We start from the raw sequence: 21208 nt of genomic DNA, 5'->3' as shown, positions 1-21208 counted from the left end.
ATACACCGCACCAGGTGCTCAATTGAGTACGCCACGCGCGCGCACACATGCTCGCACGCAAGCAGCACAAGTTCTCTCCTCGCACCTGTGTTCGGGCACCGGCTCCTTGTGTGCCGGCGCCGGCGCCGTGGCGTTGCCGGCGGGAGGAGGCTTGTCGTGCTGCTCCGAACCGCTGCTGGCGCTCGTGGGCGGAGACGCCGGCTCCAGGCCGCCCTCCGAGCCCGACGGGGAGTCCTGGCTCTCGTCCGGGGACTTCCTCATCCTGCACAGAGGACGAGGGCGACGATGACCCCACGGCTGGAGGTTCTCGAAAACCACTCGCCCCCTCCCCACCTACCCCACACCCTCCCATATACCCTACCCTACCTAACCTACCCTCCCCCACCTTGATTCTTTCCACAGGCCACGCTATCCCCACCAGGAAATGTCCCCACTCTGTGCAGAGATGAGGGCAATGGGCCACAGCTAACGGTCCGCTCTAAACAAGCCCCACCCCCGTGATTGGATCATTTATAGGCAACGTAGCGACGCGCCTAATAATCGCCGAGTTTAAGTTCATCCGCTCGTGACACACACATAGAATGGGGCACGTGATTATGGATCATTTACAATTTATGGAATTGATATGCATAATCAGCCAGAATCAATACACTGCTGGTTAAAGACGATGTTAGCGAGCAGCTGTTAAGGCAGGCACAGGCAGTCAGGGACATGAAAAAGTCGGCACTATGCAAGATATCTTCTGCAGTTTGTCCTCCAAATTATATTCAACATCGCTGTGGGCGTCACATCCCAAGATGCATAACAATTATCCATTCGCAACACTCGCAGAAAAAGCAGTGGTACATCACCTAGCAAAGATAGGTTTCATTATAATCCACTTGCTATGCTGTCATCTCATGGCCACTTAACAGCCTAGCAAGAAGTGCTGGATCACGGGGCACCTGTTACGCCGCGCGACCCACGCCACCACAACGCCACCCAGCCCTGAAAAAGAAATCGTGGCAAAAAAGCCACGGCCCATACCGGGAGGACGATTTCGGCGACGAGTCGTCGGCGAGCTTGGGCACGGCTCGCAGGGGCAGCGAGGAGGGCAGCGAGGAGGGCAGCGAGGAGGGCAGTTGCTCCGCTGTCAACTCCGGGGGGCTGGGCTCCCCTGCCCTCGGTTTCGGGGGCGGCACTGGCAGCGAATCCTGGCCCCTGGCGAGCGGGGGTGGCCCCCCGCTGCCGCCGACAGTGCTGTGCGCCTCTGGGGGCGACTGCCGAGGGCTACGCTGAGATGCGTGCAGAGGGTAGGGGCCCACGTTCCTTGTGTAGTCCAGAGTGATGATCTCCTGTGCCAAGCGGACGCGCAAAAACTCGGTGTCATCCAGGATAAATACATATTCCGATTCTGACATCATTATTTACAGCCCTTTATTAACCGAATGCTGGATAAAGGACTGCCTACACCGTTTCAGTCATGGGCGTTATTTGACCAAACTTCACCATGCAGGGCGGTGCCGATTGGGGTGAAGGGAGGTGCGGTCCAAGACCGGTTCAGATATCACTCGCCACCAACGATAGCGGTGGCCAGGAATCGAAATGAGGTCGCCGGGTTCATAGCGCAGTGCGATAACCCCATTGTGCTACCAATCTAACCTAACACTGCCTTACAAGCGGAAACAAATAAAATAGGCTGCAAAACCAAAAATACTAAACACAAATTTAATTGGCAATGCAGTGAAGCGCAAACACAAACAAAAACTCACTAGATCCGTCAGTAACAATGACTTGATGTATCCATATTGTTAAAAAAATTCCCCCCAGTTGTAAGGTTGTCTGATGATGGTGGTGAATTGTTTTGATTTGATAATGCTACACTGCCAATGCAGCCCGTAATGTATTTTTTTTCATATCAAATGGCGATGTCAGCTGTTTATAAATCCCTTGCGGTAATTGCCCGATGTATAACGTCCTCTCTTTGGCATTGGTTTTCTGGAGTATTTAATGTTCAATAACCACCTCGACACGGGTAACATTTTCGACCAAAAGATCAATTAATCTGCTTCCACCTGACTTTATGAGAACACCCTGCAATAAACACAATTTGGAAGTGACATTTTTCAAGCGTCAATACAACTCATATATTTCAATCGATGGAAATGTTCTCGCCTTATTAAAAATTCATCCAATTTGTGAGACGCAAACAGCAGAGAAGCCGATGAAATCCGAATAGAGGAACTCGTTCTTACGTGAATAACTTCAGATATATTTTTTTTAAGTTGATTTTATTTTGGGGGTTAAAAACCCAAAAATACAATGGTTGCACATGACTACAGGTGGAAAAAAGCCAAACGCTACCCTCTCATCTCACTGCTTGCTTGCAGTGTGCTATCCTAAAAACTAAACATTTTTTTTATTTTACCAAGTAAGGCCCACTGAGCTATACAGCTCTTGATCCGAAGCGACCTGGCCACATGATAGCTCAACCAAGTGGCTTATCACGTGGGAAATGTGTTGCAGCCAATTACCCTAAAAACACGTGTTTCTCAATGTGGAGGGGGAAAAACCGGAGGACCCAGAGAAAAATCCACGCAACCAAAGGAAGAGAGACACGCAAACTCCAAGTACACAGGCGTCAGGGTCGGGATCGAACCCACTACCCCCAGCAATCAAAGCTCTTTGTCAAAGCCCCCCACAGTCAACCTTCGCTTCATGGGACGGATGTTAACTCTTTTTCCACTGCTGCCCGTGTGGTTAATAACCTCCTCTCCCCCCCCCCCCCCACCATAACCTGTTGTGTGCTCTGTTGTGGCCTCAGCACAGCATCTACCCCCAACAGCCTGCTGTGTGCTTGTTGTATGCGTATGCGCGTGTTTGTTCGTACGTGGATGTGGTCGGCCAGGGTGATGACGCGGTGCGTCGACGAGTGAGGCTTGCTCGTCGCGTTGGCGCAGGGGTTGGTCTCGGCTTGCGATGTCGGCTCTCTCCGCTCGTCCGTGGAAAATTGACTCTTCTCGGCTGAGCCACAAGAGCATACGAACACATGGCAAGTCAGCACGATTTGTTTTTTGATTAGAGCCACCCCCCCCTCCTCCTACGTCAGGGCGGCTCGGCGCACTTTTACACGCAGATAAGCGACTTGCGTCGCTTATCTGCACCCCCAATCGCAGGTGTCCCTGTGTGGCACAAGTATGCCCCGGCACCCCTAGACTGCAAGCGGGCATTCATCTGCCAGTCGGGGAGAGCGACGATTTATTTTGACAGATTTGACCCACGACTCTGGCACGCAGCGGTCTGCTCTTTTCGAATAACATCAGTGGATCTTTAAGGTCCACTATGAAGCAGAAGGCGCATAATGAATGCATGGTTAATGCACACGCAGCGATAACCGGGGTGGCGTGTCAGATTCGAACCGCGAACCTCTGCAACGGGTGGCAAACGCGCAACCCACTTAAAACTATAAAACAAAATTACTGTTTTAATTTTAGCAGGTAAGGCCCACCGAGCTATAAAGCTTCTTTTTCAGAAGCGACCTGGCCACAAATGATAGCTCCACGAACGTGGAAATTTATAGCAGCTAAATAATCTAAATGCATGTTGATTCTAAATGTGGAAGGAAAAACCGGAAGACCCAGAGAAAAATCCATGCGACAACGGGCAGAACATGCAAACTCCAAATATACAGCTGGCGTCAGTCGGGATTGAACCCACGACCTCCTGCAGACCAGGCGAGGTAGGTAACAGCTCGCCACCGCGGTGTCCACATTACCGCGCAAAAGCCCAGTAAGTATTCTTAGCGGTCAATACGACGTCACACATGTGCATCCCCTTCTCTAATCTGCGTATTCCTCTTCATTTCTCTCAGTGCAGACACGTCACGTAATTACGAACGTTAACAAAAGCCACGATTATTGATGGCCGCTTACTTGCCAGTGCGGAGAGGAGCAAGCATCGCGTTTGTTTAAGAATTCATGGGTTGGTTTTTTTTTTTCCCCACCAGTGACGAAACGCTCGGTTGCTTGGGGCCCCCTGGCACCAACTCCAAAGCTCCGGAGAAAAACCAACGCGGCGAGCAACCTTACCCTGGGCAGCGGCGTGCGCCTTGCGTCCGCCCGCCTTCTCGTGAGCGTGCGAGGGAGAGGCGCCTGGGCTGTTGGTCATACTGCGCTCCGATCCGCTCGACGGAGCCGACTCTGCAATCGCGCAACACGCAAAAAAAAAACCACATCGGGAGAGTCAAGAGAGCGATTTGGAAATGGGCAGGCACGTTAACGGCGCTCGTCTCATGCTTTACGGCCCTGAGCCCGTGGAGGAAACTCCACAGTCCCATGGCGGGGGGGGGGGGGGGCGAGGAGTCTCTCTGGAGTCCGGAGGACAACCACCGTTGACTTCCCCCACTTATTTTATTGACCGCTGAGGGATGATAGGTCCGAGTCAAAACGCCCACACCTGGATTAGAACCGGCAAGCCTTCCGACTGCAGAGGCCCGCGCTCTACCGCTCAATGCAATCATCATTAATAAATACGGCCAATGTTAAATAGAGCAACAACGTGAAGCCTTGTTCAAATGATTCCCATTATCTCCGTGCAGCGCCTTCAGACGCAGTCATCTTCACGTGTTACACGAATCCAAATTGCATTGCATTACTTTACATATGGGGAGAATACGTCCATTCATCTCTTTAAGACGACACAGTAAATAATAATGCCAATTCATTATCCAGGAAAGCATCATCGACTGTCAAAGATGCTTTTTCAGGAGGGTCCTGCTACATCGAGATATTTGGAGCAATACATTTTTTAAAAAGGACGGTTTCCTTTGGCACCGGAAGTAACCGGAGAGAACCCTCCACACATACGAGGGGGTGACGCCCAGAGCTAGGCGTCGACGAGTTCACCAACCTATTTGCTGTACTGCCACCTCCGGGTCACATCTCAGTCCAGCGGGATTGTGAGTTTCACAAATCTCTACGAGATGTGGGAGGAAAACCGGAGTGCCCGGAGAAACACAAAGGTCTTTCAAGACAGGTTCACAACCCACTCGGTGAAATGCCCATGTCCGGGATACCTCACATCACAGAGTGTTTGGAAGTTTCCAAAATCTCTGCGTGACCCAATAACATAACTAAACTATTTGTGTTTTACCAAGTCAGGCCCACTGAGCTATATAGCTCTTGTTCAGAAGCGACCTGGCCACAAATGATAGCTCAACGAAGTGGATAATCACGTGGACATTTACAGCAGCCAAATACCCTAAAAGCATGTTTGTAAACGTGAAGGGAAAAACCAGAGGAACCAGATAAAAATCCACGCGACCACGGGAAGAACAGGCAAACGCCAAATGCACAGGCGTCAGGGTCGAGATCCAACCCATGACCTCTGGGGCGTACCAGGCAAGGGAGTTAACATCTCGTCACCGCGTACGAAGCGCTGGATCACAGGCGTGGCCGCGCCACAGCAACACGGCTGCAAAACTTAAAGAGCGAGCACACCGTAGCTCTCGTGGGGTCCCCCCCCCCCCCCACCTAAATAACACAATAAAGTGGAAAAGCCATTCTGGCGTAGTTTGCTGATGACATTCAACACTAGGTGGCACCTAAGCCAAACGGAAGAAGAAGAAAAAAAAAGCCCACGAACATTCAAGCCAGGTGGAGCTTTCCTTGTCGCATCCCGGGGGGACTAAAGGATAAGTTTACGTTAAAGTCTCGACTCTGTAGACTACTCCGACAGAACCTGCCACGGCCAAATTCTGCCAAGCAAGACGGCTGTCAGCAGAGTTGCCGCCCTTTTCCAAAGGTTTGCAGGCGTGGGCTCGAGGGCAACAGCGCTATTTTTCACAAATGTCGTTCGATCAATGTCCTTCAACGGGCAACAAACGACCTTCGAGAATAGGAGGGGTGGGGGTGGCATGTGGCGCAAAGTCCGATTAACCATCCACGTTTGGCATCCTGCAGATAACATCATTAATTAACGTCTGCGTTGTATTTTTTATGATAGCTATAAAGTTGGGACTTATACGATGAGTAAAATGTCAAATGAAAATATATAATAAAGCATTGTTTACGGTTACCGACAGGAAAGAATGATCTTAAGATGTTAACATTTAATTATGGTATTTATAACTTTGTGGTATTGAGTAATTTGCCTTTTTTCTTTAAGAAAAAGGCCAGTTGAGCAAAACACATTAGCAAACTTCACAAAAGCCACTGGGTCAAAATACCAACAACTTTCTTTCCCCTTAAGACGTAAAAAAACTTGTTACCTTTCATTTAGATGGTATTTGAAAATATGCAGCTTTACGGCCAGATTAACAAAAATTGTTACTCGTTTTAAAGAACAGTCATAAGTCGAGGAGTGTACTATGCAATGCAATAACCCACAAAAGTTGACCTTCACAGAGAATGGTCGTGTTAACATTTCGAATATTATGGGGAGGAAACAAGTAATTGATTACGCTCCCATAACACAGCCATCTGTGGGAGAGATGATACAATAAAAAGTATCAAAAGTTGGATCGTCATGTGTTCCAATAAAGCTGGTACGTTATCTCAACAAAACATGCTTAGAGCTAAGCAATTTTTATTTCACCAAGAAAGGCCCAATGAGCAATATAGATGTTTTTCAGAAGCGACCTGGCCACAAATGATAGCTCAACGAAGTGGCTTATCATCGTGTTGAAATTTATAGCGGTCAAATACTTAAAGGCATGTCAATTCTAAAAGTAGGGGGAAAAACTGGAGGACCCGGAGAAAAATGCATGCGACCACAGGGAGAACATGTAAATACTCTTTGGTTCTATTCGATAAAGTCACGTAGGTAAAAAATAAAACAACAAAAATCACGACGTTTCGGCCACAACACAAGCGGCCTTCATCAGGTGAAGGGACCAGACTGTCTCGAGGACAGCGCTGGAGTGAAACACAGCCAAGCTCAGACCGCGACCTTTAAGCTGTGTGAGAGTAATTAAGGTGCCTTGACAAAGGAATTAGCATGAAAATTTGCATTTTAATAGGCGGACTTAGCATGATGAAAGGTAGGGAGGGGGTCGACCTGTGCAGGCTGGCGAGGGGGCACGGCAGCGTCCACATGCTGGTGGTGTGAAAAGGGGATTTTAAGAAGCTGTGAAAGTTTGGGGTACCACTACTTGAAAAATATACTGTACCATTGAAACTTAGTTTAATGTTTGGTTCGATTTTGAACATCTTTCCAATGCTAGATTTAAAGCTTTCGTGACTGCAAGGATCCATACTCTTTGGTTCTATTGGGTAAAGTCACGTAGGTTGTTTTATATTTTTTACCTACGTGACTTTACCGAATAGAACCAAAGAGTATCTTTTCAATGGTTGCTTAATTTGAAACCATCCTCTCGGTTGAAATTGTGTCTGTGTTTGTAGATCTGAATTGCCTCGTGTACAAATCTCTGATAAAAACCCGTGGGTTTACAGAGAACCTTGGTCTCGGTGTCGTGATCACCCACAGCGTTGTAACAGTGATCAGCTACGGCAGAAGAATTCGTTCTGCCGTGTTTCAAATCTTGATTTGTGCTCGCGAATTCGGTCAGAGACATGTCGCTTCGTCTCCCCGATATAGCAATCACCGCAGGTACAACTTAATTTGTAAACCCCGGGGTACTGTAAGTCAGGAATGACATCCTTCACGGATGGGATCAGATCACGAATTTTGTGTACTGTATTGAACCGAACATGTAAACTCCAAATATAAAGCAGGCGTCAAGCATCGGGATCAAACCCACGACCTTCTGAATACCAGGCGAATGTAGTTAACACCTCGCCACCGTGAAACCCACACGTCTACGTGGATTATCATGTGTTTTGTGTGACAAGCCCCCTCCCATACGTGGAGGGGGGGGCTCGGCAACCCCGGCGATGGGGAGCCACACTGATCGAGGCCTTCACCGGTGCTGGTGGAGTCGAGGTTGAGGGGGCTGCTGCCCTCCTGCCGGTCCTTGTCCCCCGAGATCTGGTGCGTGATGATGGCGTGGATGAAGTTGGCGGCCGTCATCGTCGCCCGCCCTCGCGTCTTCAGCTCTCGGCTCAGGAGGAACAGCGGGTTCTCTGGCGCCTCCTCCCTCTCCGCCGTGGCCGCTGCCGCCGCCGCCGCCACCACCGCAGCCGCCGCCACCGCCTGGTGGTTCACCGGCTTGGTCGTGTCACTGCCCGCACCGCCACCACTGCCGCCACCGGCTACTTTGAAGTGCGGCGGGCTTGCCGAAACGACGGGCTGGGCGCTGGACACCAGCTGCGGTGGCACCGCTGCCTGGCTCAACGGCGGGAAGTGCTGCGGTCCGCTAGTGCCGTACTGGTGCGGCGAAACGTTCGTGAGCTGCGGCTGCTTGGGAGCGTGCGACTGATGCTGGTGGTGCTGCTGGTGCTGCTGGTGGTGCTGTGCGGCGGATTTTGCCACCGGGGAGCTGATGATGGAGCGCGATTTCTGATCGGAGAATGTCAGGCCGGCATCGGCTTGCCTCGTGCCTTCCGCATGCTTTGTGAGGTCTATGCTCGCCGCCTGTTGCTGCTGCTGCTGGTGCTGCTGCTGGTGCTGCTGCTGGTGCTGCTGCTGGTGCTGCTGCTGGTGCTGCTGCTGCTGATGGTGCTGCTGCTGCTGTTTCCCGTAAAGGCCCGGGTCTCTCCTGCCCTCGTCGGCCGCGGTCCTGCGGTCGCGATGCCGGTGCACGTCGTGCGGGGGCCTGAAGCCCATCCCGTCCACGTCGGGCTGCCGCGGCGCGAAGCCGGCCGTGTGTTTATGCGCCCCGGGATCTCCCGCGCCGCTGGCAACGCCGCTCATGATGTCGCCGTGCCGCTGCGTGCTGGAGGCGACGGGGTAATTCGCGTAGCTCCCGGTGGACGGTGACCTGCAGAGAAATTTTTTTGGAAAATGTTTAAAAATAAAATGTAATATGAGATGACATTGGACGAGTGGCCATACAGAGGTGGTAGAGGTCTGGTTTCAACTTAGCTCCTCCCCATTTTGCCTAGTCCCTCCCCTTCCACTTAATTCTCTCCCCTTCCACTGAGTAACTCAACCAGATCCATAATTGTTTTATTTTTGCCGCTGATGAATGTTTATGCACGGTCAGGAATTTAACCTGGACCACCGAGATTATAGTTGAGCGAGCAAAACGATAAGGCGCCACACTGCTGTCTTTGTGCAATCAGAAAATGTGTCAATGTGAGCAAGTGAGCAGGAATCGAATTTAGGTCATCAGGTGCAGTGTTGCTCATCGCTACCGCACACAAGCAGCAAACAACAGCAGCAACAACAAAAACAACAGCAAAAACAGCAGCAACAGTAACAGCCACCATTCGCCACTAAGTGGCAGCAGTGACATTACCCCCGATGCTTGTGCCAAAATAGATGCACTCTTGAGGCCACGTCAGAGGTGTGGAAGGCACGCTGGCAGTAGGTCATGGGACAGCCCCACCTGTTATGGGATGCCGAATGGTAGATGCATTTCCACACAGGTGCGCATAAAAGACAAAGGTACCCCATATAGCCTTAACAGGCCATTGGGGTAAGTGCTATGAGCAAGCACCTATGAAGGCTGGTTATGGCACACGAGAGGGGTGAGTGACCAGCACCACGCCTGGCCACCTTTGTCTCCCCAGTGGTGATGTTTATACACTGCATCAGGTACTCATTTGATTACCCCACGCACGCACACACCTAGGGGAGGCCCAGAACCGATTCAGATAATCGTCACGGGTGTTGGAGGCCGTGATCGGGACACAGAAACACACGCACAAACACACACAAAAGCATACCTCTGCCGCGAGTACGCGGCGGCGTGAGTCTCGGCGAGCGTGATGACGCTCTTCCCGCCCTGGCCGTGCGCCGAGGGAGACTGGATCACGTTGCCCCTCTGCCTCGGGGAAGGGGGCGGCGACGCCGACGTCCGGATCGACGGCTGCACCCCACCGATCGGCCGGGCCGCCTCCGACGCTGCCATCATCAAAAACGCACAAACGGCCGTGTGGTACGCAGCTTTTTAGAATGGTGTCCTCACAGCGACCCTGTCTGGGATGCCTGCCCCAAGGAGGAGCCCGGAGAAGTGCCCTCCTACAAAACTTTTTTGCGTGGAATCTCTTTGTGGGTATGTGCGGTGGCCAGGTGCCGAAGATAAAATTGCTACGTAATAATTATAATGATGAATTAATATTTTTTCATTTGCAAAGTGCATAGTTTTTGGTCACTCTCAGAGAGACATAATAATTGAGAGGTACTGAAAACTATAAGGCACGTGGGAAGGCTGCCAGAACGGGCGCCAACAATTGCCCATGCACTGCGGTCCTAAAATGTTATGTTTGGCCAACTCCGTTACGTGGGTGCTGACATTTAAAGTAGGAAAATGAGAAATGCGCAGCGTCACCCGACCGCAATTAACCGCGAGGAGCGGCGCCCTTCGCAACCTCCTGCCTGCGCCAGACTTGGTTCCCGACAGGGCGCTGTGGGGTAGCGAAGGTCATGGGAATGGTAGGAGGGTCACGGAACAGACCAGGGCATGGACAGGCACATGCCTGTAATGGGATGCAATGGTCGGTGGATCACGTGAAGATTCGTGAAACTCACAAACCTGCTGGGATGGGAGGCAGCCAAGAGGTGGCGGTATATAAAGTGGGTTGGTGAATGTCTACGGAACCGCTGAGTGCTAACCCGTCAAATTCACTGGGCTTTATTTTCGATAGGCACACCTGGATTTCCTACCACGTGCAATCATCCTTTAAAGAGAATTGGCAACATTTTCCAATTAAGGACATCGTGAAAATTAGTCTGAAAATTAATTGCAGCTTTCCTTCATAAAAGAATGACATTCTTAGTATGGGTAGGCGGTTTCCATACATACACCCACACAGCACTAACCACACAAGATGAGGCTGAGCATCAAAATTGTAACACGTGGGTGTCGGAAGGCTTTTGGAAGATGGGTGGGGGTTGAACGCTGCACTACTGGGGGCGTACGGTCGGGTCAAATGCGTATCATGTAACACAAACAACTCTAAAAGTCAATCCCGTGACATAAATATTCAGAGCTAAATATTTGCACACACCGTACATAGCCCCCGTATTATATTGAGAATGTACGCACGCGTGACGCCGACCGCTCCGTGTTTACAATTCAAAACGGAGCCAGGGGTTGTTGGGTTTTTTGGCTCGGTTTTTTAAATAAACAAAATCTCGGCCAGCAGAGCCCAGGGGTGAAGCGGCTTGTTGTTGCCAGGTCGAAAATTCCACACCCTGCGCACGCGAGCGTTCGTGCGGACGCACGTACCCTGTTGTTTGCGAGACGGGGAGCGCTCCTGCACCGGCTGAGCTCTGCTTTCCCTCTCCCTGTCTCGCTCCCTCTCCTTCTCCCTCTCGTCACCCCGGGCCGAAGGCTGGACCATGTGAGGCAATGAGCCTGGGAATGGGGGGGGGTGGTGTTAGACGCCATGGCAACAGCGACACTAAAACGGTGGCCTAGCTCAGGGAGGATAATAAGCATGCACTTGGGCGCCGCGGTGGCTAGGACATGTTAACAACTGCGCCTGGTATACAGGAGGTCGTGGGTTCGATCCCGATCCTGACTACGCCTGTATATTTTGAGTTTGCATGTCTCTCTCTCTCCCTGTGGTTGCGTGGATTTTTCTACGGGTCCTCTGGTTTTTCTCTCCATATTTAGAATCAATGTGCGTCCAAAGTATTTGGCTGATATAAATTTCCACACGATAAGCCACTTCGTTGAGCTATCGTTTGTGGCCAGGTCACTCTAAATCAGCTCAGTGGGGCCTTACCTGGAATAATAAAAAAAATGTTTATCGTTTTACAGCACGCACACTTGAGTATGAAGCACGTTGCGTCGTTATTTGTTTCAGTTAATGACAGGGAGTCAAGCGGCTTGTCCCAAACAAATCCAAGTTGATTTCACTGTGCACAATAGAGGCACAGCTACTTTCTGCACGCGAATTCTACGAGTGGCTCTGCTTTATGACGGGAGGACGTTTAACCGTTGCCTTTTTCATTTCGGAAGTCTTACGATAAATAAATTGGAAGCAGAGAAACGTGGCTGTGTCGGAAAAATGTCCCATCGACGACTACATTCTGTTTTCAAGGGCACAAAAATAGGTTTGTATGAGAGCCACACACAAACGTTGAGAAAGAAGACCACGGAAAGGATTTCACAACAAACCCCGCAACATCATTACACGCTGTCGTTTATCGCTAAGATTATTTGCCCAGTGACAACCCCGCGCTGGCAGTTACAAATAGATTTCAACTGGGATGAACAAGACGATAAAAAAATTCACACATCGTTGTTAGGAGTTGTCCTGGAAAATTTGACAAGCCACGTAAGATATTTTTTAAATTCCCCACGAAAATCCACTTTTGATCATTTTACACCATCATCTCCCCATTAATGGCCGCATAACAAACTCACTCGTTCACCGTTTCTATCGCCCTTCATCCCGTACTCTCAACAAAAGCCTTAAAACTCTGTGGACAGCGAGACTTCGTGGGTTTACCAACTTTTCTTCAGGACAACCCAGCCCCCTTCATCGAGAGATGCTACTACATCAAGGCAGAGGCCCACGGCCTCTGCCTTGACCACATCCCTCACCTTGCGTGGCGGAAACGGCGGCGGCGTAGGCCCGCGAGTCGAAGGGCATCGGCCCACCGGGGATGTAGGCCAAGCGTTCGAGGCCCGAGGCTCCTGCCGCGGCTGCCCCCAGCGTCCCCACCAGCATGGGGTGCGCAGGCATCTGCGACAGGTCGATGATGCCTGCTGCAAAAACACCGGTGGCGGCGGGGGGTCAGAATTAACGTGTGGAGGTGGGGGGGGGGGTGAAATTTTCACCGATTGCTACATCAGTAGTCAGGTTGACGCGTCGGGATCTTTCCTTATTAGTCAAATAAAATTATCAAATTTACTTGATAATCGGCACTATATTTCGCTCAACCTGAAGTAGTTTCGCAGTCGGTGGCGATGATGATAACTGTATTCTCTACCACTTTAGGTCACAAGAGGGTAAATTTGGTCAAATTTGACAGCACGCATGTAAGGCACTGCTCTCTCTTTGGAATTCCGTCAGGGAATGTTGAACCATCCACTGTGAAGCAGTGTGTTGTGCTGAATAGGCCCTCCACAGTATTGCCTAGGGAGGACGCGGGGGCTAAAACCTTCAACGTCTGCGGCATGCGGGGAAACGTGCAAATCGCTCGGCCATGCCACCATCTCAGTGACAAGAAACCAAAAGAAATTGGGTTACTAAAAATTTGCCTGTTACATTACGCTTCACAGAACGGATGCCAACTGTCAAAGAGCAATTGTGGAAATACCAATGTCTTCTTTCATATGGCACGTTGCACAAATAAGCAACTGTTTTTTGGAAAAGCAAACAAATGTAAGATTTAAATTTAGATTTCAAGCTTTCGTGACTGCAGGGATTCATATTCCTAAACAATAAAATAAGAAAAATATAAAACAATAAAATTCTCACGACGTTTCGACTGCAACACAAACAATCATCATCAGGTGTGAAAACCACAGCAAGAAAATTTGAAAAAAAAATGTAAGATGTCGAAGTCCTTGGGCCATTCGACGGCATCGTTTTGCGAGTAGATGGATCGCTTCGGTGCTGCCGCTGGTGGGGACAGGGGAGGGGGGGCTTAGGATAAGCAGCGGTTGGCCAAGGGCTCCACCGTTTAAAAGTTTCGGTCCATAGTCGCGAGTGGAAACCATACGTGGCGCTCCGCTTGTGCGCGCCCAACTTACACTGCTGCGCGCAGGGAGGGGGGGCAGATTTCGAAAATCTTGGGAGGGGAGAGATTTAGGAAACCCCGCCCGGTAGCTTCAACCGCCGATTCGTAAGCACGACCTGAATGTTTGCGAACGTACTCCTCATGAAGGGCGAGAAGTGCGGGGGCAGGGTTTGGTCGCGCTGCGACATGCCGCGCGGCAAGCCCATCTGCTGCGATGTGATGTAGTCGTTGAGGATCGTCTGCCGCGTGTTGTCCAACGCAGGGTTCTCCGGGTAGCCAGGCAGGTGAAAGAATGGGTAGGACGGGTACCCGGGAACGGGGGCCATGTGCCGCGGCAGGAAGTACGCGCCCTGCATTTGCCGGTGCAGGTAATACGCTGCTGTGTGTCCGTGCGGAGAAAAAAGAGAGAGCAGAGTTTTTAAATTACGTCAAAAACAAGACGAGATGTTAAGCAATACAGGTTTAATGTTTTAAATATTATGTCGACTTATTCACAAGCCCAGCTGAGATGTTAAGTGCGTATGACGTTCAAGCATCTGGCAACGTTTAGATCTTTGCGTAGGTCAAAAGAAGAAACCTATTTAAAATTTAATCTTACTTTAACAAAGACGTTCACAAGAATCCTGTCCTCTGAGGTATAGTATAAATTTAAAAAATCGCTTAACGGTGTAAGTCAGTGCGACAAAACACGACCCGAAAATAACAAACTGCTTTTATCTTGCAAGATACGTGTACCCAGGCTATGTCCCCAGAGCCTGTCCGGCACAGGTAAGAGTGCTCTCGTAATGTCAATGCCGTGGCGCTGGAATTTAATTTATGGGAGTGATATTTTGAGTGATATTGCCAATTGTGACTATCAAGCGATGTCTCGCATTAACAAGATCTCAAACTCTGTATCAACAACACAACCAAGGACATGAGGAGGCATTGGCACTGGGTATGCCATTTGATAACCTATCATAAATTAGTCACAATTCATTTAAAGAATAAATTCGTTGTTTTGCCACAGTGGCACTGTTTACTATGAACAAAATAGTATGCAAGGATCATTAGCAGCACACCTTCTAGGATAACGTCAAAGGAGTTTCTGTACCACCCCCGTCTCCACTACATCACGGTTTATTGCTCTGTACCGGGCACCGACTGAAATATAATTAACTTTTTTTTTAAAGGGCTCCCTGCCACGCATGTGGTGGGATACCGCAAAATTGGACGCAACGTTTATTTCGCGCGACGCCCTGCTTTCCGTCCACGTACTGGGGTCGATGAGGAGCCCGCTGTGCAGGGCCTGCTCCAGGCTCAGGGATAGCGCTCCACGGTGGATATCCGGGGTGGGGCCTCGGATCACAGGGTACTCGTACGGGTTCTGTGCCACTGACTGCCTCTCCGGCGTCGGCGTTTGGGATTTCTCGCGCGGCGTCGAGTTCGGCTTCCTCTCGTGCGGCGAAGGACGGCCTGCCGACTGCCCGGCTGCAAGAGGGAAAAAAAAGGATGGTGGGCGGCACCGCCGCTCGTTACAAGTCTGACCGCCAAAACAATCGTTGCCACCGTATTGAGCGACAAAAACCCAAAGTGCGGTGAATGCACGAGCGACCGGTGTTGTCCATTGACCTTCTGAGTGTTTGGCGGACGAGGAGTCGCGAACGATGACCGGTGAGCCCCTCGAGATGGACCCGGGGTAGCCCATAGCCGCCCTTGCGGATGCCTGCAGGTTCTCCGCGTGAGAGCTGCTGGGGCTCGCGTGAGCGATGGATCCCGGGTAGCCGCTGACGGGTGTCCTCCCGGATGCCTGCGCGCTGCTCTCGGCGTGCGTGCCGCCGCTCGGGCTCGTGTGGGAAATGGAACCCGGGTAGCCGCTGACGGGTGTCCGGCGAGACGACTGCGCGCCAGTGTCGGCGGGGCGGTGCCGGCTCAGGTCGTACGGCCTGCGGTTGTCATCCTGCCGGCGGGAGTCGGGCTGCTCGCGGTGTCTCTCTGAGCGCGAGTCGGCGGCGGGGTCGGGCCGGGCGGCCCGGGTCGGGCTCGCGATGAGCGAGCGAACGTCGTGCCTCAGCTCGCCCGGGTCCATTCTCATCGGCGTGCCCTGCGGGACGTCACGGGAATGTATGTATATGTATGCATGTTGAACGTCTTTCACACCCTATGTAGCCAACAGTAATAATGAAAGGTGCGGGGGAAGGACACCAAAATATACAAAAAAATAGTTCAAAAGAAATGAGTTTACAGTCCAGATTTAAAAGTGCGTAGCTCCAGTGGCTTCCCAATTTCGGAAAGAAGAGCGTTCCAGACGGCCGCAGGAACGCATCTGAATGCACGCGATGCGGCACCCGTCTTTGTTCGATGGCTAGCGAAAAGCCGCTGCGAGGATGACCCAAGTCCACGTGATGGTTTATGTTCCTTGACGAGATTGGCAAGTTATTGTGGGAAGCGCACCAAACAGGGACGGACGGAATGATTTTTTATTGAGGCGCGCAACAATAACCGAAGGCCCATATTTTTCCTTTTCTTTCCCGTGGGCTCGAAAGAGTTAAATGGCGCCGAATCAATTCCCTCCGTTGCACGTGGAGGGTTTTTTTTGCGGCCACTCGTCATCCGAGTGTGCTCTTCCGGGGTTAAGCCACGTGTTGAGCAATTCTCCTTCTGGAGCGTTCGCCACATACTACTGCAGGCATCTTCAACGGTGTGGGAAATTAAAATGCCCACAGCAGTAACCCGAAAGCCCACACTTGAATTAACTTCCCACCTTTGTGTCTCCTTTACCAGCTGAGTCTTTTGTTCGCTCCCTCATAACGACGGGGGAATTGTGCGTAGAAATTAAACTTTGGAATGAAATCACGCGACAAATTGTTGCCTTGCAAAAAAACGAGATCGCAAACAGAGACAAAATTCAGGTTTACATGGAAGATTTCTGAGCAGGAAAAGCCATTAAAGCCCATCTGGTTCATTCCTGTATTTAAGCCAATTTTCTCTGCCCATGAGGTTTTTCAAATGTCCACATATATCCCGGGAGGCTGAATTATACATAATTGCAAAGAGATTCGCGTGTAAATCTGCTCGGCTGGTCACCGCTACATCATCAATCGAGCAACAGCGAAAATTAACTATGTTGACTGTTCCAACGCTCGAGCGTTTGTTTAAACACAAAAAAACAGGACCCGCGTAGGAAACACGATGGAAAAAGACGCACGCACAAACCTGCGAGATGGAACCATCGTAGTGCGTTCTTCTGACGTGCATCGACGCTTGGCTCTCGTGCAGAGCCCTCGCGGCATCCTGGTTCCGCTCCCTGGTGCCGGGCACCTCCATGGACGTCGCCCACTGAGTCCTCACATCCACCGACCTGCCCTCCCTTTGGGCGTACTCCTCTTGGGCGTCCATCACGCTCCGTGGGGTGCCTGCTCGCACGCAGGCGTTGTGGTTAATTTTGCCTGCTCGGCGAAGGTAATTAACCGCCGCTAATTTTTTTTGTTTCATATTTCTCAAGAGGCAGGTTGGCGGCTAACGCGTGGAATTTTTTTCCGGTTCCTCCGGTTTTTTCCCTCCACATTTAGAATCAACATGTGTTTAGAGTATGTGGGTGCTATACATTTCCACGTGAAAAGCCACTTCGTTGAGCTATTATTTGTGGCCAGGTCGCTTCTGAAAAAGTGCTGTAGAGCTCAGTAGGACTTGCCTGGTAAAATAAAATAGTTTAAACGCGCGCCACGCGATCGTCCTCGTAGTTCAAGTTCGATTCCTGTCTGTGGCTAAAATCAGCGGCGAGCAGTATTTGAACAGGTCCTGGGCCTGCTCCTTCACTAACCCTGCACATAACCGGCGTGGTGAAGCATGGTCAAACAACCTCTATGACCGACACAGCTCTGGGAGGCCTTCATTCAGCAGCGGATTATGGAAGAAATATAACTTACGAATTTAAATTACGAGCGGCGCTCCATATTTTTGGTGATTTGACACGACGATCTGAGGTTGATTAATTCTGTTGCAGAAAGTCTGGTGCCAAACTGCTTATAAAATGAATCCATGCGCGAAGATGGATTCGACCGCAAGCCAGGCTGCGTGCGTGCGGTGGGTTCGCAACACGACCGCTACCTTGAATGATGGATCCGTGCGCAGTCGGCCGGTCCTTAGCGGGACGCAGGCCACTCTCGTCCTTCATCGCAGCGCGACTTATCAAACCTGCGGGGGCCCACAGCAAGCAAGATGAAAGCAAAAAAAAAACGCAAAAGGATTCTTTAGCATGGCGCGACATCATTTTTGCATTAAACGTCTGAATGCCGTGCGTGCTGTGTTCATTAACGCACAAGCAAGCGCGCCACCGCCTTCGATTGCGCATCTTGACATAAAATATAATGAACAAGAGCTTTGAGTCACTAAATTACGCATGACAGTGTTGTGTAAAGCACAACTGCTCATGCTAAATTGTACATGTACAGCCACCCCCCTTTTGTCAATCCACTCACGGATGAGAGCCTCCCCATGCCGAGCGTGTCATGGGGCTATTTGAACCGACTTCACCACGCTGGTCAGTACAGGTTTGGTAAAGCAGGGTAGAAAATAATGATGCAGCTGCTGCCATGCCCTCTGCTAAACACCACATAGTTCAGTCCCGCAGCTGCCTTTGACAAGCTGGCATGCCAGGTGGTCGCCTATCCAAGCACTATCCACTTTACCCTGCTTAGCTTCCGAGCTCTGATGCAATCCATGTCAACAATGTGGACGCAATGGTGCCCTGGATTGGCCCCACCATGCTGGCCTAAATAGGAGCTCGCTATCAACACGTGCCCCAAAAAGTCTATATAGCGGAACAAATAACCTTTGCCTGAAAAGCTGGCATGCCAGGTGGTCGCCTATCCAAGCACTATCCACTTTACCCTGCTTAGCTTCCGAGCTCTGATGCAATCCATGTCAACAATGTGGACGCAATGGTGCCCTGGATTGGCCCCACCATGCTGGCCTAAATAGGAGCTCGCTATCAACACGTGCCCCAAAAAGTCTATATAGCGGAACAAATAACCTTTGCCTGAAAAGCTGGCATGCCAGGTGGTCGCCTATCCAAGCACTATCCACTTTACCCTGCTTAGCTTCCGAGCTCTGATGCAATCCATGTCAACAATGTGGACGCAATGGTGCCCTGGATTGGCCCCACCATGCTGGCCTAAATAGGAGCTCGCTATCAACACGTGCCCCAAAAAGTCTATATAGCGGAACAAATAACCTTTGCCTGAAAGGCGATGCAGTGGATTAGCACAATGCGTTACCAACCCAGCAGCTTCGATTCCTGGCTGTGGCGGGTGATATCCAAAACTGATAACATTCCTGCAGTTTGACTCTCCCTTAAATGAGTACACGTTGCGACGCGTAAACATCAGCATCGGGGTGAAAGAGTCGCACAACGCGAGCCCTCCGTGACCCGTGTCGGACTTAAATAGATCCTAGCAAACAACTGCGTGAGCGCTCAAGGCATGAACCGGTCATCTCCGCTTGAGGATGTGCTAATGCCTAACCTTGCGGGACAAGAGTCACGCATCTCAGTACCATGAACCCTGCCACTCCATCGGTAAAAAAATTTGTATTTTACATCACTGAGCGACACACTCGCTGAACCTTCCGCACTGACCTTCGTACTGGGTGGCAGCCGACGAGCGACCCTCCATCATGTCATAGGAGCGTTTGGCTCCGGCGGACACCTCCAGGTAACCCGAGGGCGGTTTGGACACCTCGGGAGCCTTCTGCACGACACCTGTGGAATGGGGAGAAAACAAGGCGGGTGACGGTAATAAACCTGGTCTTATATTTACAGAGCGCCTTTGCCTCAAGGCGCTGAACCTAGTTCAAAAACGGTAGAGTAAGAGAACGATTTAGATGGCAGGGGCCGTGCCAGGGCTCAGGAATTGGCGACCGTGATATAGGGGGTACTTAGGGATCACGAAGGCTAGGGGAGGGACAGGAAGGGGTGGAGGGGTGAGAGGAAGGAAAGGGAAGAGAATGGGCGATGGAGAAGACGTGAGGTTATAAGAGAGGAATGGAAGTCGGTTGGGGGCTGCTTAATATACAGGGGAAGTTATTTCATTATTTTAGCATTATTATAATCATAATAATTAAATAACTACATTCAACGGGAGTGGGTGTCAAATGTGAAAAATGACAGAACGCACGTTTATACGGGGTACTCGGTACTTCGTTTCTCACTAATTAAACACACTGCAACTACATCGCTGTACTCTGAAGAGCGAGCAAGTCGCAGGGAGTGTAAAATGTGTACGTTTCGTTTTGTGATTCGCCTAAATGTGACTGCATCTCAAGATTCTGTACAAGCAGGGGGGGAGGAGGGGGGAGTGGGGGGGGCGGTGGAACATGCACATCCATCTGTTGAAGAATGTTTTTATTAATTGAGCAGGGAGAGAGGTGTTAGAGAAAATGTTATGGTTGAAGGGCAAATGAAGACACTTCAAAAGGAAAAAGAGAGAAACACACGGTTCAGTCATAGGCAGAAGAGGAAAGTGTCAAGTCTGGACTTAAACGAGATAAGGACAGCCATAAAAATGGAATTCCAAACTGTGGGGGTAGCAGCAGAAGAGGATCAGTCACCCATTGAATAAAGAAAAACAAGACATCACGTGCATTGTTTTAAAATTTAAATCCTTTCCAATGCCCTATCTGTTTTAAACATGGCAATAACAAAGGATGCAACCAAAAAAAAACAATTCTAACAATGCATTGCGGGACTGTGTGTTATCTTGGTGTGGTCTGGAACTGTTTTTTTGTTGCTGTTACTGCTGCCTTGCTAAATCTGGATAAATCGGACTTGTATCATGTGTGTTATTTATTTATATTTAGTGACTTGCTTTAACGTTTTCTCTATATTTGTACTCCTATCATTGTTTGCATTGTTTGCTCATGTAACCCGTTGACTTGCCCACGCTGGACGTGTGTGGAAAAAGAGCTTCAGAGCTCATCGGATTCCTCCAGCAGTCTAAATAAATATTCTAAATTCTCATTGACCTAGGTTGTGTGAAATCACGTTGAAGACATTCCATCGGAGCACTCTCCAAGTGATGCAGCTGCAGAGACGATGTTAGATCGAATGAGAGTGAAGTCACGACGATGTCAGCAAACTGGCATAATAACACACCTGGCCATAATCTTGTAAATATATTTTTCTCACGAACGAAGCTGCAGTCACGCATCGGACACCGCGAGGGCACACCGTTATCGCGGCGTGTGGTAGCCACAAGATAAGAGCTCATCTTCCCTTCAAGTGGCTCACCAGAATATATGACATCGTCATCGCCCCGCAAGTTGGGATGGTGAATCCTGTAGAGCGCATCTGCGGGGATGCCCTGTTGGAAAATCACATCGTTGTTACCTTGTTAAGTGAAAACGAGGTGGTGGCTGGGTAGGCGGGCGATGAGATACAAAGGTGAGAGGCGGTAGGTGGCGGCTTGGATGGACTCATGAACGCGATGAC

At 50.3% G+C, this 21208-nt stretch overlaps 1 protein-coding gene across 17 annotated transcripts in view; it reads right to left on the bottom strand.

Moving 5' to 3' along the window:
• The window catches only part of LOC116939188 (nuclear receptor corepressor 1-like), a 185099-nt gene that overhangs the window by 7971 nt on the left and 155920 nt on the right, over positions 1 to 21208 (bottom strand). For 14 of the 17 annotated variants that reach the window (XM_032947292.2, XM_032947295.2, XM_032947291.2 and 11 more), the window contains 16 exons: positions 21008 to 21080; positions 19358 to 19480; positions 17830 to 17916; positions 16936 to 17135; positions 15352 to 15823; positions 14998 to 15210; positions 13877 to 14119; positions 12599 to 12763; positions 11273 to 11401; positions 9768 to 9945; positions 7902 to 8857; positions 4888 to 4953; positions 4068 to 4178; positions 2870 to 3003; positions 1027 to 1334; positions 86 to 262 (listed from right to left, as the gene is read on the bottom strand). In XM_032947292.2, the coding sequence (XP_032803183.2) occupies positions 86 to 262; positions 1027 to 1334; positions 2870 to 3003; positions 4068 to 4178; positions 4888 to 4953; positions 7902 to 8857; positions 9768 to 9945; positions 11273 to 11401; positions 12599 to 12763; positions 13877 to 14119; positions 14998 to 15210; positions 15352 to 15823; positions 16936 to 17135; positions 17830 to 17916; positions 19358 to 19480; positions 21008 to 21080 (3635 nt within the window). The remainder of the gene's footprint in view (positions 1 to 85; positions 263 to 1026; positions 1335 to 2869; positions 3004 to 4067; positions 4179 to 4887; positions 4954 to 7901; positions 8858 to 9767; positions 9946 to 11272; positions 11402 to 12598; positions 12764 to 13876; positions 14120 to 14997; positions 15211 to 15351; positions 15824 to 16935; positions 17136 to 17829; positions 17917 to 19357; positions 19481 to 21007; positions 21081 to 21208) is intronic. The other 3 variants (XM_032947296.2, XM_032947298.2, XM_032947302.2) reach the window with 3 other exon arrangements.

Source organism: Petromyzon marinus, chromosome 5 (genome assembly GCF_048934315.1).
Source record: "Petromyzon marinus isolate PM22_M1 ecotype Great Lakes invasive population chromosome 5, UKy_Petmar_22M1.pri1.0, whole genome shotgun sequence".
In the NCBI taxonomy this organism is placed as follows: Eukaryota; Metazoa; Chordata; class Hyperoartia; order Petromyzontiformes; family Petromyzontidae; genus Petromyzon; species Petromyzon marinus.
This window is presented reverse-complemented; position numbering and strand designations above follow the sequence as displayed.